General features: G+C 42.7%; 1 protein-coding gene across 10 annotated transcripts in view; it reads left to right on the top strand.

The window, feature by feature from the left end:
• pitpnm3 (PITPNM family member 3) overlaps positions 1-14,780 on the top strand; it is a 626,734-nt gene that overhangs the window by 514,077 nt on the left and 97,877 nt on the right. For all 10 annotated transcript variants that reach the window (XM_073053476.1, XM_073053473.1, XM_073053474.1 and 7 more), the window contains 2 exons: positions 2,168-2,287; positions 3,118-3,302. In XM_073053476.1, coding sequence (XP_072909577.1) covers positions 2,168-2,287; positions 3,118-3,302 — 305 coding nt within the window. The remainder of the gene's footprint in view (positions 1-2,167; positions 2,288-3,117; positions 3,303-14,780) is intronic.

Here is a 14,780-nt window from a genome sequence, read left to right as displayed (position 1 = left end):
AAAATGCCATGTTAATGAGAAAAGTCTGTGGAGAATGGCCAGACTAGTTTAAGCTGACAGGAAGGCTAGAGTAACTCAAAAACTACGTGTTATGGCTGCGGTGTGCAGAGGAGCATCTCTGAATGCACAACACACCAAACCTTGAAGTGAATGGGCTATAGCAGGAGAAGACCATGAACATACACTCAGTGGTCACTGCTAAAGGTACAGGAGTGATCTAATAAAGTGGCTACTGGGTCTATAGCCCTGCATTGCAAATGAGTAAGCCTCTGAATGCCAATCAGTGAGTTAATTACCATATCACTTTCACTGCTAAACTCAAGTTTTACTGTGTATTGTCAAAGTGAAATGCTAGTTGTCACAGCCCCTTGCCTCTCAGTGCTGCCTTCAAAAGCAAAGCTGGTGAACTGGAGATAGACCATTAGATCTTTCCACATGTGTGGCACATTCCTAGCACCACAAGCTAGCACTTACTGAGCACTTTGTTGTTAACCAATGGTGGCTAATGGCATTGCCATTTTTGATAGTGGAGCACCGTCAATAACTCTCGGAGACAGAAAGTGAATGATAGGCTTTTATTAACAGCAAAAAGGGAGCACGACATCTCGGAGACTGAGGGAGGAGCAGTGCCTCAATTGCCTTTATACAGGGGTCTGCGGGACGAGCCACAGGAGCAGTCAGCAGAGGGGCGTGTCCAGACAGGTATACATAGTTTACCACAGATAGACAGTCATTAGGGTGAATATTAATTTTGCTAAGAAATATGTCAGTGCAGGGAATAATCACTGCACTTGAATGGAGAATCCCAAAGGGCACCAAATATTACATCTGATTTCATTAATCTGGTCAGTTTCCTACTTGAGCATTTGCAGGCAGCTTGTAGTGCTCTTATCTGTCTTCTAGCAAGTCCATATAAGCTGTCTTTGCGTTAGAAGTTTGTCTCTGGTTGTGAACAACTGTGAGCTTGGTTCCATTGATAGAATGGAATTTCAGAAGAGGAGTGGAATGTACAGCTGTAATTTTGACTTGCATTTGCCACAATTCTATTCCGAAGAGTCAAGGATGCTCATGTGTGGGGAATCGGGTGTGGGGAATGAGCAGGAAGCCAATCAGCAGTTTGTGGTTTTCAGCAGGGTAATGGGAGGCGAGCAACAGCAATTGCACGACCATGGGTTAAGGTCCTGAGTAGGGGAGAGAGGTCAAGTTTAAGACCAGAGACTTGGGAAAGTGAGATTCAGATTCTGATTCATTTATTTATCACATATACATCAAAACATGCAGTTGTTTGCATTGACAACCAACACAACCTAAGGCTGTACAGGGGAAAGCTCACAAATGTCACCACACATTCCGGCGGCCACCATAGCTTCCCACAGTGCTCAGGAGAACAATACAACAACAGCAGAACATACAAGACAACAACAGGAAACTAAGCCCCTAAGATCCCTCCCTCCCCTCTCTCTCTCTGTCTCTCTGTCACACACACAACCCCCCCCCCCCCCCAAAACCAGGGCAGGCCACTGTTACAGAGCAGTGCCTGGCAATACTGCCAGAGCCTGACGACGGGCACTCCCAGCATAAGAAGTAGTTCTCCAAGGGAAGTGGAAACTTCCCTATAGGCAATGATTACAGTCATCCTAGAGAGTACAGGGTACGAATTAACCATTGCATTGTTAACTATAACAAAATACCGTGTGATATCCCCAATATGTGATATGTCTACAAAGAGGACACCAGTGGGGAGAATGAGAGAGAGGGCTGTTATTTCATCTAGCTCGTTTTCTATGGGGCTGATGTTTATGGAGTGTGATAATTCAGAGAGAGTGGAAGAAATTGTTATTACATTTGGATATCCCTGTGTAAGCAGTTTGATGTGGAGAATGGTAATTGTATAGACTGAAAACAGCTATTATGTTTGGTGTTCCCACTGTGCCTATTGGTACACGGAAGAGTGATAGTGCAATGGATAGAATCAACTTTTGGCCTCCCGCATTGTGAGGTTTCAGGATATAGGGAGCGCTAATTACACTGGAGTCCCTGTTGTGTTTGTCTCTCCTGAGGTGACGTTGTAGCTAGCAGCATGAATACTAATATGATTGCCTTTCAGCTCGGAGTCAATATGCCTTTTACAGATGATTTTCATTTGTTTCTCTTTCTTCTCCAATAGGTCTGCTTAATTGGTGACTGTGTGGGAGGAATTCTGGGATTTGACGCCCTGTGTTACAGTTCACACACAACATGCGAAAGCCAGAACAGCAGCAGGAGAGGGAGCTTCGGTAGCATTCAGGTACCAGGAGTCCTACACGAGTTGCGTTAAATACACACACTTCCTGAAACATGGCAGGCAAAATGCGTGAGGGGTAATTCATTTGAATTTCCCGGTTAATAAACTTGATTAAAATGACATTTCACTCATTGTTGTCTTTGGCATCAAATCTATGTATCTTTCCCTTGCTGTAAGTGTTCTTTATCAAAGTTTCATTAACACTTTTGTAGGGAATAGCCTTGGCTTCTTATTTCACTGAACAAAACAGTGTTCTTCACTGTACAGAGCGGTAGTAAGAATCTGGAAAGAAAGAATTCAATCTGCTTCTATGGAATCATGTTTTGCAAACAGACTTAAAGTTTAGATATCAGAGTCAGGTTTAATATCATCGGCATATGCCGTGAACTTGGTTAAATTTGCAGCATGATAAATAGAGAAAAAAATAATTACAGTAAATATATATATGAAATAGTGAAGTTAAAATAAGTAGGGTAGGGTAAAAAACAGAAATAATTTTTTTTTTAAGTTGTGAGGTAGTGTTCATGGGGTCCGTGTCTGTTTAGAAATCGGATGGCAGAGGGGAAGAAGCCGTTCCTGAATCATTGAGTATTTATCTTCAAGCTTCTGTACCTCCTTCCTGATGGTGATAATGAGAAGAGGGCATTTTCTCGGTGGTGGGGGTCCTTAATGATAGACACCGCTTTCCTGAGGCACCACTCCTTGAAGATGTCTTGGAATCTATGGAGGCTAGTACTTATGATGGAGCTGTCTAATTTTACAACTCTCTGCAGCTTACTTCGATCCTGTGCTGATCTTCTGTTTGCTTGTTAACTATTTTTATTCTGGCCCAGGATAACGCACATTTATCAGATGAACCTGGATCGGACTTGAGCACCAGTAAACGACTTAGCAAAAGCAACATTGACATCTCGGGGATCGAAACTAAGGAACCAAGAAAGATATTGTCAAGAAAACAGAGTGACTCTTCTACCTATGACTGTGATGCCATGACACAGCATCAGTCTCTTCTGTCAAGGTAATCGTGACAGAGATTACTAATGTGAATTAAGTGGAATTGTTGGGAGGGTGAAACATTCCTCTTTTTTTCTGAGTCATGTAAAACATTTCTTCCTTTCTAAGATCATTTTTAGAGAATGTGGATGTTACTTGGCAAAGTCACTTGCTGCTCAAACTCAATGCATTTTCTTGCTTGGACATTCTAAAAGGAAGTTGAGAGTAGACAACATTTCTGTGGGCCTGGTCTCCTAAGTGGGTTAATCTCGGTGAAGGCGATAGAGTCTCTTCTCAAAGAATTGAATTGGATGTGTTTATGTTAAAAAAAAATGTTAGTTTCACGGTTACCCCCGAAACTATTTTTGACATATTTCAAATTAATTAAGTAATTAATTGCACGTAAGTTCTCCATCAGTAATATGTGGAATTTGAACTCCTGCCTCATGTCCAGGGCAAATTTATTTACATATTTATTGAAGTACAGTGTGGAATAGGGCCTTCCAGCCTCTTGAGCCATGCCGCTCAGCACTCCCCCGATTTAATCCTAGTCTAATCATGGGACAATTTACAATCACAGATTAACCTACCAGTGAGTATATCTTTGGACTGTGGGAGGAAACCAGAGCAACCAGAGGAAATCCACGCAGTCACGGAGAATGTACAAACTCCATCCGTGCGCTCTCCATCCGTGCCGGGTTGTTGTGGAGGATCAAAAACTCAAAACCCCAAAGCCCAATAACTAAACCACTGCGTTGCTTAGTAATAACTGTAGCTTTCATCAGGGCAGGGCCTTTCTCAGTTTATCCTTTAAAATTGTTCCGATCGTTGACCAACAGAGTCTAACGCTTTTACAGTGACCGGTGGCGTTTCACCTTTTTCTGATCGCTGTATTATTTCCATTTTATTTTCAATTGTGATCGTGATTATTTTCGTGAACAGAAACACTGTGGATTCAGAGCTCCGCCACTGGGTCCTAATGTCCACTGCACTGAGCAGGTTAAATAAGGTCTGGGTTTCCGCTGGGTCCTAAGATCCACCGTATTGAGACTGGTTGAATAAGGGACTTGAGCATCTGCGTTTTTTGGTATCTGCGAGGCGTCCCAGAGCCAATCCCTCGCGGATAAGGAGGGATGAATATACTGTAAAGCATTGAGCTAACCACTGTGCTACCATGCCACCCAAATTAAACTGGTGCCTTTAAATTTATTGGAGTAGATTAAACGTGGGAGCCACATTCACTCCATTGTTCCTGCTCAGTACCTGAACCAGCTAGCTCAGTGAAAAAAATAGTTAATTACAGAGGAAGTAGGGGTCAGGAATTGTTATTTCACTCTGGGCAGTGTAAACCAGACTGCTCCATTATTTTGAAGTAATCCTCAATGAATTGGAGCACATCCCCAATTCATCTTTGAAGCACCAGTGCCCAGGAGTTGTCATACAGGGACAGGGAAGACTGGCTTGTGAATTAGTGTGAACACAACAACTTAGAGTTATTTATTACAAATTATTATAAATTGCACATTTAGGTGGAGACATAACATAAAGAGTTTTACTCATATATATGAAGGATGCAAGTAATAAAGTTAATTCAATTCAATTCATAGAGAAGTAGAGCACAGAAACAGGCACTTTAGCTCATTTAGTCCCTGCTGAAACCATTTAAACTGCCTACTCCCATCACCCTGAACCATGACCATAGCCCTCCATGCCCCTACCATCAATGTACCTTTCCAAACTTTACTTAAACATTGAAATGGAGCTTGCATGCACCACTTGTGCTGGTAGCTCGTTCCACACTCTCACAACCTCTGAGTGAAGAAGTTTCCCCTCATGTTTCCCTTACACTTTTCACCTTTCACTCTTAACCCATGACCTCTTGTTGTAGTCGCGTCTAACCTCATTGAAAAGAAGTCTGCTTGCATTTACCCAATTTATACCCTTCATAATTTTGTATACCTCTATCAAATCTCCTCTTGATCTTCTATATTCCAAGGAATAAAGACATAATCTATTCAATCTTCCCTTATAGCTGACCCTCCAGATCTGGCAACATCCTTGGAAATTTCCTCGGTACTCTGTACTCAACCTTACTTACATCTTTCCTGTAGGCAGGTGACCAAAACTGCACACAATATCCAAATTAGGCCTCATTAACATCTTATACAGCTTCAATATAACGTCCCATCTCCTGTACTCAATACGTTGATTTATGAGGTCAAAGTGCCAAAAGCTTTCTTCATGACCTGGCAGTATCTACCTGTGATACCACTTACAATGAATTATGGACCTGTATTCCCAGATCTCTTTGTTCTACCACACTCCTCAGATCCCTCCCTTTCACTGAGTAAGATCTACCCTGGTTGGTCCTCCTGAAGGGCAACACTTTGCACTTGTCTGCATTGCATTCCATCTGCCATTTTCCAGCTCATTTTTCCAGCTGATGCAGTTCCCTCTGCAAGCCAAGATAACCTTCCTTGCTGCCCACCACACCCCAATATTTATTTAGAACATAGAAATCTACAGCACAGTACAATGTTGTGCCACCATATAACCTATTCGAGAAACTGCCTTGCATTTCCCTAATGCATAGCCCTATATTTGTCTAAGCTCCATATACCTATCTAAGAGTCTCCAAAAAGACCCTATTGTATCCACCTCTACTACCTTGGCTGGCAGTGCATTCCACGCACCCACCACTCTCTGTGTGAAAAACCTACCTCTGACGTACCCTTTGTACCTACTTCCAAGCACCTTAAAACTATGCCCCCTCGTGTTAGCCATTTCAACCCTGGGAAAAAGCCTCTGGTGATCCACACGATCAATGCCACTCATCATCTTATACACATCTACCAGGTCACCTCTCATCCTCCGTCGCTCCTAGGAGAAAAGGCCAAGTTCACTCAAACTATTCTTATAGGGCATGCACTCCAATCCAGGCAACAATATTTATTACAGTGCCAGTAGCAGTAATATTATTGTATATTTAGCTGTGTGTCATATATGCACATTATCTCAACTTGTACAGCTGCAGAATACTTAACTACTAATGCTACTGTGTTAATATTATTTTATCTGGTGTAGTGATATATGTACTGTGTTTAACACCTTGGTCATATGTTAGTTTGTATACGTACATGTGTGCATGTGAATGACTGAATAACAATAAACTTGACTTGAACTTGAATTTACCAGAACTCTGCATAGGGGCTGACAAGCAGCCAGTGTGCAAAAGAAGACCAATTGTACAGACAAAAGATAGTAGCGTAGCAGTTAGTGCAAACCTATTACAGCTCGGGTGTTCTGGAAATCTGAGATCTATTCTGGTGTTGGCATCATCGGAAAGAAGTGGGATCGTTCTCTCTAGGACGGCATGGGTTTCTTTCGGGGGCTCCAGTTTTTTCCCTCAGTACAAAGACGTCCCGATTGGTAGGCTAATTGATCATTGTAAATTGTCCTGTGATTGGACTAGTGGTAAATAGGCACTGCGTCTCATTGGGCCAGGAGGGACTGTTCCGTGCTGTATCTTGCTTGGAATAAATAAATAAAATGAAATGAATTGTGGACACTTGAGTCATGGAATGTTGGAAATTGGGTCTGTAGGTTGTAGAATCAGTTCAGAGTGGCAATCAGTTCACTGGTTCAGGAGTCTGATGGTTGAAGGGGTAGTAACTGTAAGCATGGCCTGGATGGTGTGGGACCTTGATGATGCTTTCTTGTGACATTGTTCCATGTAAGTATGCTCAATGGTGGAGTGGGCTTGTTCTGTGCTGGACTGGGCTGCATCCAACTTTTTGTGCAGCCATTTCCATTTATAGGCAGGCATTGGTTCTTCCATTCCATGTCCTGATGCAGCCAGTTAGTATACTCTCCACTGTGCATCTGTAGAAGTTTGTCAAAGTTTTTGGTGACATGTCGAATCTTAGAAGCACACTTCTAAGAACGTAGGGGTGCCATTGTCTCTTCATTGTGATGGCTCTTACATGCTACATGCTGCTCTGAGTACAGATCCTCTGATATGTTGATGCTAACGAATTTAAAGTTACTTACCCTCTACCTCTCATCCCCTAATGAGGACTGGCTGATACACCTCCAGTCTTTTCCTCCTGTAGTCAATGGAGACATTGATACTGTTGCAGTTTTCAATGAGATTTTCAATCTTCCTCCTATGTGCCTGATTTGTCACTATCTTTGATTTGGCCAACAGTCATAGGCATAAAATGAGTTGAGCAGGGGGCTAAGCACACATCCTTGTGGTGCACTTGGCTGATGGTGCTCGTGATGAGATATTGCTTGCCAATCTGAACTGACTGGGGTCTGCAAGGTGGGGAATTGAGGATCCAATTGCACAGGGAGGTATTGAGGCCTGGGGTTTGCAGCTTAGTGATAAGTTTTGAGGGGGTAATAATGTTGAATGCTGAGCTGTAGCTAATGAAGAGCATTGTGACATATGCATCTTTGTTCAGGTGTTCCAGAGCTGAGTGAAGGGCCAATATCTGGCATCTGCTGTTGACCTGTTGTGATGGTGGGCAAACTGGAGCGGATTCAGGCTATTCCTCAGGCAGCAGTTGAAATACTTCATCACCGACCTCTCAAAGCACTTCATCACAGTGGATGATCCAGTGCTACTGGATGATAGTCATTGAGGCAGGTTACCATATCCTTCTAGGACACTGGTATGTTAGAAACCTGCTTGATGTAGGTGATGTGAGAGGTTAATGATGTCAGTAAACACTCCCGCCAGTTGATCAGCAATACCGTTGTCCATCAGTCTCACTAATACCCTTTCTGCAAGGCAGTCTGCCGTCTGGGTAAGGACCTACATGTAAGAAGGAATCTCTTTAGCCAGAGGGTGGTGAACCTCTGGAATTCATTACCACAGAGGATAGTACAGGCCACGTCCTTGGGTGCATCTAAGGCACAGATTGATAGGTTCTTGATTGATTCAGGTATATGGACAGAAGGTAGGAGAATAAGGTTGGGAAAAGCAAACCTTATCAGTCGTGATTGAATAGAAGAGCAGCCTCAGAGGGCCAAATGGTCTAAATCTGTTCCTATATCTAATGGTCTTATAGTATCTAAGATTGGCCCAGACCGGACTCGTGATGTATTGCTGGGAATCCTGGGTTGCTGCAGGTGGAAAGGCAGCTCCCTCAGAGCCCCACTGGAATGGAGCCGTACATTGGTGGCTCAATGGTCCAGGAGTGAGGTGGCCACTAAAATTCTCAATTTGAAACTGAGGAGCTTCTGGGTGGGAGGTTTACAGGTCTGATCAGCACATAGAGTGGTGAGTTCAGCAATGAAGCAAGGGTTTGGACAGCATTGACTGAAGCTCTGTTAAAACATTCTTGATACTGTATTACAACATATAATGATAGGCTTCTAATGATTGAATCACTGGTGTACCTTAACGTTCACAATGTTTCATGCTTCTTTTTTCTGCATGAAGCAGTTTAAAATATCAAACGTAATTTTATTGAGCCGTATCAGTCATAATATTGGAGTGAAAAGGAAGAAATTATAATCATTAACTTAAGCATGACTAGAAAAGCATGATATCTTTGTCAAATGCAGAGAGCACTTGAATTAAATCTAAAATAATGTCTGATAGAAAATGATACAGATTGATCTCCCCTTAGCTGAAATGCTTGGGGTCAGAAATGTTTCGGATTTTGGAATTTTTTTCGGAATTTGGAATATTTGTATCTATATAATGAGATGGCTTGGGGATGGGACCTAAGTCTAAACCTGAAATCTATTTACATTACGTATACAGCTTATACATATACTCTGAGGGTAGTTGTGTATAATAATTTTGTGTATGAAATGATAATGTGTATATTGAAGCATCTGAAAGGTAAGCTGTCACTACCTCAGCCACCCAGGCAGTCAGTCAGTGGCTGGGTGGCACCGCCATCGTTCCCGACTAGGAATTTTTGTGCTGTCTGAAAGCTGTCTTGTCTTACACTTGTTCGTCACACATATGTACTGATGCAACCGTTCATCATGTTAGATTTTCATCAGCAATAATCTTAGAAAACCCATCAATAAACTTCTCTACTTCTTCATGATCAGCAGATGTTTTATCAGAATCAGGTTTAATATCATGGGCATATGTTGTGAAATTTGTTAAACTTGTGGCAGCAGTACAAAGCAATACATGATAATTTTTTTAAAAAACTGAATTACCGTCTAAGTATCAATTCAATTCAAGTTTAATTTTCATTTAAACCATACACAAATACTCGTGAATACAGCCAAACGAGACCGTGTGACTACGGGGTCAAGGTGCAAAGACATGTTACCAACCATCACACACTGTAAGCACACACAAGATCCCAATCACATAAAAAGAGTCCAGAGGCCCACCTCCTCCCCCCCCCCCCCCACCCCGGCAATGAGTTACACATAGGGTGGTCCAGACCCTCAGGCCACCGATATCATCTGTTGACTGGACCCGACACCTGCTAGGTGACACCATGGCTTTGAGGCCTAGTCCTTACAGATGCATAAATAATATTAGGAAAACACAAGCAGATAACTTATGTATATAGTCCGGACCCCTCAGTCCATTGTAAGTATTCAGTAGCCACAATTGTGCCACAGTAAAGTGCGATGGCATGGACGCCTTACTGCTGGCTGAAAAGCAAGCAACCCTGCAGCTCGAGGCCAAGGGCCACTGAGTGCCACTAAAGAAATCTGCAGTCGGCCACAACAGAGCTTATTTTATGCCAAGCGAAACGCTGGGAGGGCCCACCGACTCCGTTCTGGGCACCATGCCACACCACACCTGGCGGCTGCCAACAGGTGACACCGTGGATTCAGGCCTACCCCTCGCTAACACCGAGGACTAGGCCCCCTCCATCCATTTCTGCTCGCATTCAATGAATCAACAACCCAAGCTTGCGGCCTACAGTTAGCAATGTTCAAAGTGGTCTTGAGATCACAAGAAAAGCGACCATGACGGCCAATCATTACTTGACTGTCAGCCTCCATCGACTCAGGCAGCAGAACATTGTGCATTTCCTTCATTATCTCTGCACAGCAAGCAATGCACTGATGGTGTAGACCTGCAGACCTTTGTGTTCTTTACGTATAGCAAGATCTTGCGATCATTGGACGTACGCTTAAGTAGAACGGTAGCACCTTTTGTTGACCCTGTAGAAGCCAACCAGTTGGGTTGCCATCTTGCTAGAAGCTCACTAAATATATGCATTATTAAATATGTAGTGCAAAAACAGAAATAAAAACAAATGTAGTAAAGTAGTGTTCATAGGTTCAATGTCCATTTAGAAATCGGATGGCAGAGGGGAAGAAGCTGTTCCTCAATCGGTCTCCTACCTGATGGTACCAATGAGATGACGGCAAGTCATGGGTGATGCAGGCCTTTAGTGATGGACACCCGCCTTCCTGAGGTACCACTCCGTGAAGGTATCTTGAATACTTCGGAGGCTAATACCCATGATGGAGCTGACTAATTTTACATCTCTTTCACCACAAATCTTTAAAAAATTAATTCCATGCCTTATCTTAACTTTCTGCAACCAGCCTGCTGAATATTCACAATTACCTTCAATTTTAAGTTCATTGTGATAGATCTTTGCTTCATAATCAGCATACTGTTAAGCAGCCTATGTTCACTCCAACACTGATGAGTCCACTCTTTCAATGCATGATCAAGATCTTCAGTTGTTGCTTTATATGGTGTTTTTCTATTTAACTTCTATTCATTACTTTCAGCATTGATCTTTAACAGTTTGTCCTTCTGCTTCTTCGGGTACAGATAGGGGTCATTGCAGCACCATACTCATCTGTCAGATGCTTCACGTTCACACCGCTGTCAAGTTTTTCTAACAACTTGACTTTCTGTGTTATAGATAAACGTAAATGCTTCCTCTGCTTCTTCTCACAATTACCCATAGGAGTAACTGCAGGCCTTTTGGACATTTTCCACAATATCTTCACAACAAAGAGCAGGGAATAACCGCTGTGAGTAATGCACAAAGTTCTGGCTGTGTGAGGACTGCTGAAAACAACCTTTCACCAACAGGACCCCACTCAGGGCATGTCAGGTCACTTCTAGGAACTGTCTGCGGTGCACAGAGATCTGCCCATTGCCTGGGAACCTTCCTGGTGTCTTGTGGAATTTTCTGTTTGCGGCGACATGTCAGTGCTCAAAAAGTTTCAGATTTTGGAGGTTTTCAGATGAGGGGTGCTCACCCTATTTAAACATTGTAGGATTTTGATGTCAGCATCAAATTTTATTTGAATACAATATTTTTCAGATCATCTTTCATTGGCAAGCATTAAAATCCATCCAGCAATAAAACCCACAAATCTTACAATGTTTTCTGTATTGACAGTTGTTCAGTATTAAAATGACGGTTTAGCCATGCAATTTAAGAGCTGAGTGATTTATTAAATGCTTCAAATATTGCACTATTACATTCCATGATTTTTTAATGAAGAGCCACTAGTCATTTTTATATATCTTTATTTTAAAAGGTTCAGTTTATCATCCCCACCACTATATAGAAAATTAAAAATATATCATTCTTACAAATTGCCGTAATTTTTTCCTAATTACCCTTTTTAGACCAATTGAATGAAAAATTTCGAGTCTTGTTACTAAAATTAATTAATTTGTAATATTCCTCATAATTACTGCTGTAAAAATTTAAACTTTGGCAGAATGGGAACTTGCAGGCAGTGGAGAGGTAAACATGCTGAGACATTCAGATATTGTCCCAAACAAAGCCTGCCAAGGGTCCTTGATTTTTTGTTTACTCACAGTGGCCTTGACACTGGGCCAGTTCTGGTGAACCCACTCTTCAAAGCACCATGGGTCACGAGAGCAGCAAGTATGCACTCGCCTCTATCAACAGCATCTCTTTATGAGGTCATAGTTAACTAATTAAAATTAACCTCTACAACTTACGTTCGCAGTATTATTCATTTATATATTTTGTATTTACATAGTTTGTCTTGTTCTGCACCTTAGTTGTTTGTCAATCTTTGTGTGTAGATTTTCCTTTGATTCCATTGTATTTTTTGTTCTACTGTGAATGCCTACAAGAAAATGAATCTCAAGGTAGTATTGTATATGGTGACGTATGCGTATGTTGATAATAAATTTTATTTTGAACTTTAAAATTTTATCTTGGACACCAGTAGCACCAAGCCGTACCCCTTCCGGAATCCTAGCAGGGGCTTGTGTATCTTTGTATATTTAGTCTCACCAGATGGATCACCACCACTGGGTTCTAGTGAGGGAAGGAACAAACATCATCAGCAGCCTCCACTCCTGTGTTACTAGTCTTGTCTGGGGTGAACTACGCTGCGCTCCGTGACGGTACTTCTTAGAAGTCCAGATGTCACCTGGACTTGGGTATATTTGGGTTGTCCTCCAAGAACTGTGGCAAGCATTCACTAAGCCAGTTCCTGAAGTGTACCATTTCCAGCGTCTGCAGATATTCTCTTGTTTGTGTTTCTCTTATTACACCAAATTATTTTTGGCACAAGAGATCTTAAGGCATGTAGTTAGTTCACATAATTATGTACAGTTGAACTTAAGAAAATATAAATTAGGCATAAGGGTAGACCAACTTGTTTTCTCCAGACTGTGCTGTCATTCAATATGGTCATAGGTGATATGATTGTAACCTCACCTCTGCACTCCATTCACTCCCCATAACCTTTCACTTCCCTCCTTATCTAGAAACTACTTCTGTCTTAAAAAAAGATTCAAAGACTCTGCTTCCATCAAACCTTGATGAAAACAGTTGCAAACATTCATGTCCCTGAGAGAGAAACGTCTGCCTCCTTAAATGGAGGCCTCTATTATAAACAGTGACCTTTGATTCTTATAGGCTTCAGTCAAGTTTCACTCACTCCTCTAATCCCAAGCCAATATAAGCCTTTAAATCCTGATGAAGGGTCTCAGCCGGGAACATTGGCTGTTAGTTTCTCTCCATTGATGCTGCTTGACTTGCTGAGTTCCTCTGGATTTCCAGCATGTGTAGGATCTAACACAAGGAAATCTGCAGATGCTGGAAATTCAAACTACACACACAAAATGCTGGTGGAACACAGCAGGCCAGGCAGCATCTATAGGGAGAAGCACTGTCGACGTTTCAGGCTGAGACCCTTCATCAGGACTAAATGAAAGGAAAGATACTAAGAGATTTGAAAGTAGGAGGGGGAGGGGGAAATGCAAAATGATAGGAGAAGACCGGAGGGGGTGGGATGAAGCTAAGAGCTGGAAAGGTGATTGGCAAAAGTGATATAGAGCTGGAGAAGGGAAAGGACCATGGGACGGGAGGCCTCGGGAGAAAGAAAGACGGGAGGGGAGCACCAGAGGGAGATGGAGAACAGGCAGAGAGAGAGAAAAAAACAAACAACTAAATATGTCAGGGATGGGGTAAGAAGGGGAGGAGGGGCATTAATGGAAGTTAGAGAAGTCAGTGTTCATACCATCAGGTTGGAGGCTACCCAGCCGGTATATAATGTGTTGTTCCTCCAGCCTGAGTGTGGCTTCATCTTGACAGTAGAGGAGGCCATGGATAGACATATCAGAATGGGAATGGGACGTGGAATTAAAACGTGTGGCCACTGGGAGATCCTGCTTTCTCTGGCGGACCGAGCGTAGGTGTTCAGTGAAACGGTCTCCCAGTCTGCGTCAGGTCTCACCAATATATAAAAGGCCACACTGGGAGCATTGGACGCCTAATACCACACCAGCTGACTGGGAGACTGGGACGCAGACTGGGAGACCGTTTCGCTGAACACCTACACTCTGTCCGCCAGAGAAAGCAGGATCTCACAGTGGCCACACATTTTAATTTCACGTCCCATTCCCATTCTGATATGTCTATCCATGACCTCCTCTACTGTCAAGATGAAGCCACACTCAGGTTGGAGAAACAACACCTTATATACCGGCTGGGTAGCCTCCAACCTGATGGCATGAACATTGACTTCTCTAACTTCTGTTAATGCCCCTCCTCCCCTTCTTACCCCATCCCTGACATATTTAGTTGTTTGTTTTTTTTTCTCTCTCTCTGCCTGTTCTCCATCTCCCTCTGGTGCTCCCCTCCCGTCTTTCTTTCTCCCGAGGCCTCCTGTCCCATGATCCTTTCCCTTCTCCAGCTCTATATCACTTTTGCCAATCACCTTTCCAGCTCTTAGCTTCATCCCACCCCCTCCGGTCTTCTCCTATCATTTTGCATTTCCCCCTCCCCCTCCTACTTGCAAATCTCTTAGTATCTTTCTTTTCAGTTAGTCCTGACGAAGGGTCTCAGCCCGAAACGTCGACAGTGCTTCTCCCTATAGATGCTGCCTGGCCTGCTGTGTTCCACCAGCATTTTGTGTGTGTTGATGTGTAGGATCTCTTGTGTTTCCAGTATAAACTCAACCAACCTTCCCTCATAAGACAACAGTCTCATTCCACATATTTTTCTAATAAAGTTTCTTTGAGTTTCTTCCTTCCTTAAATAAAGAAACC

Source organism: Hemitrygon akajei, chromosome 8 (assembly GCF_048418815.1).
Source record: "Hemitrygon akajei chromosome 8, sHemAka1.3, whole genome shotgun sequence".
In the NCBI taxonomy this organism is placed as follows: Eukaryota; Metazoa; Chordata; class Chondrichthyes; order Myliobatiformes; family Dasyatidae; genus Hemitrygon; species Hemitrygon akajei.
This window is presented reverse-complemented; position numbering and strand designations above follow the sequence as displayed.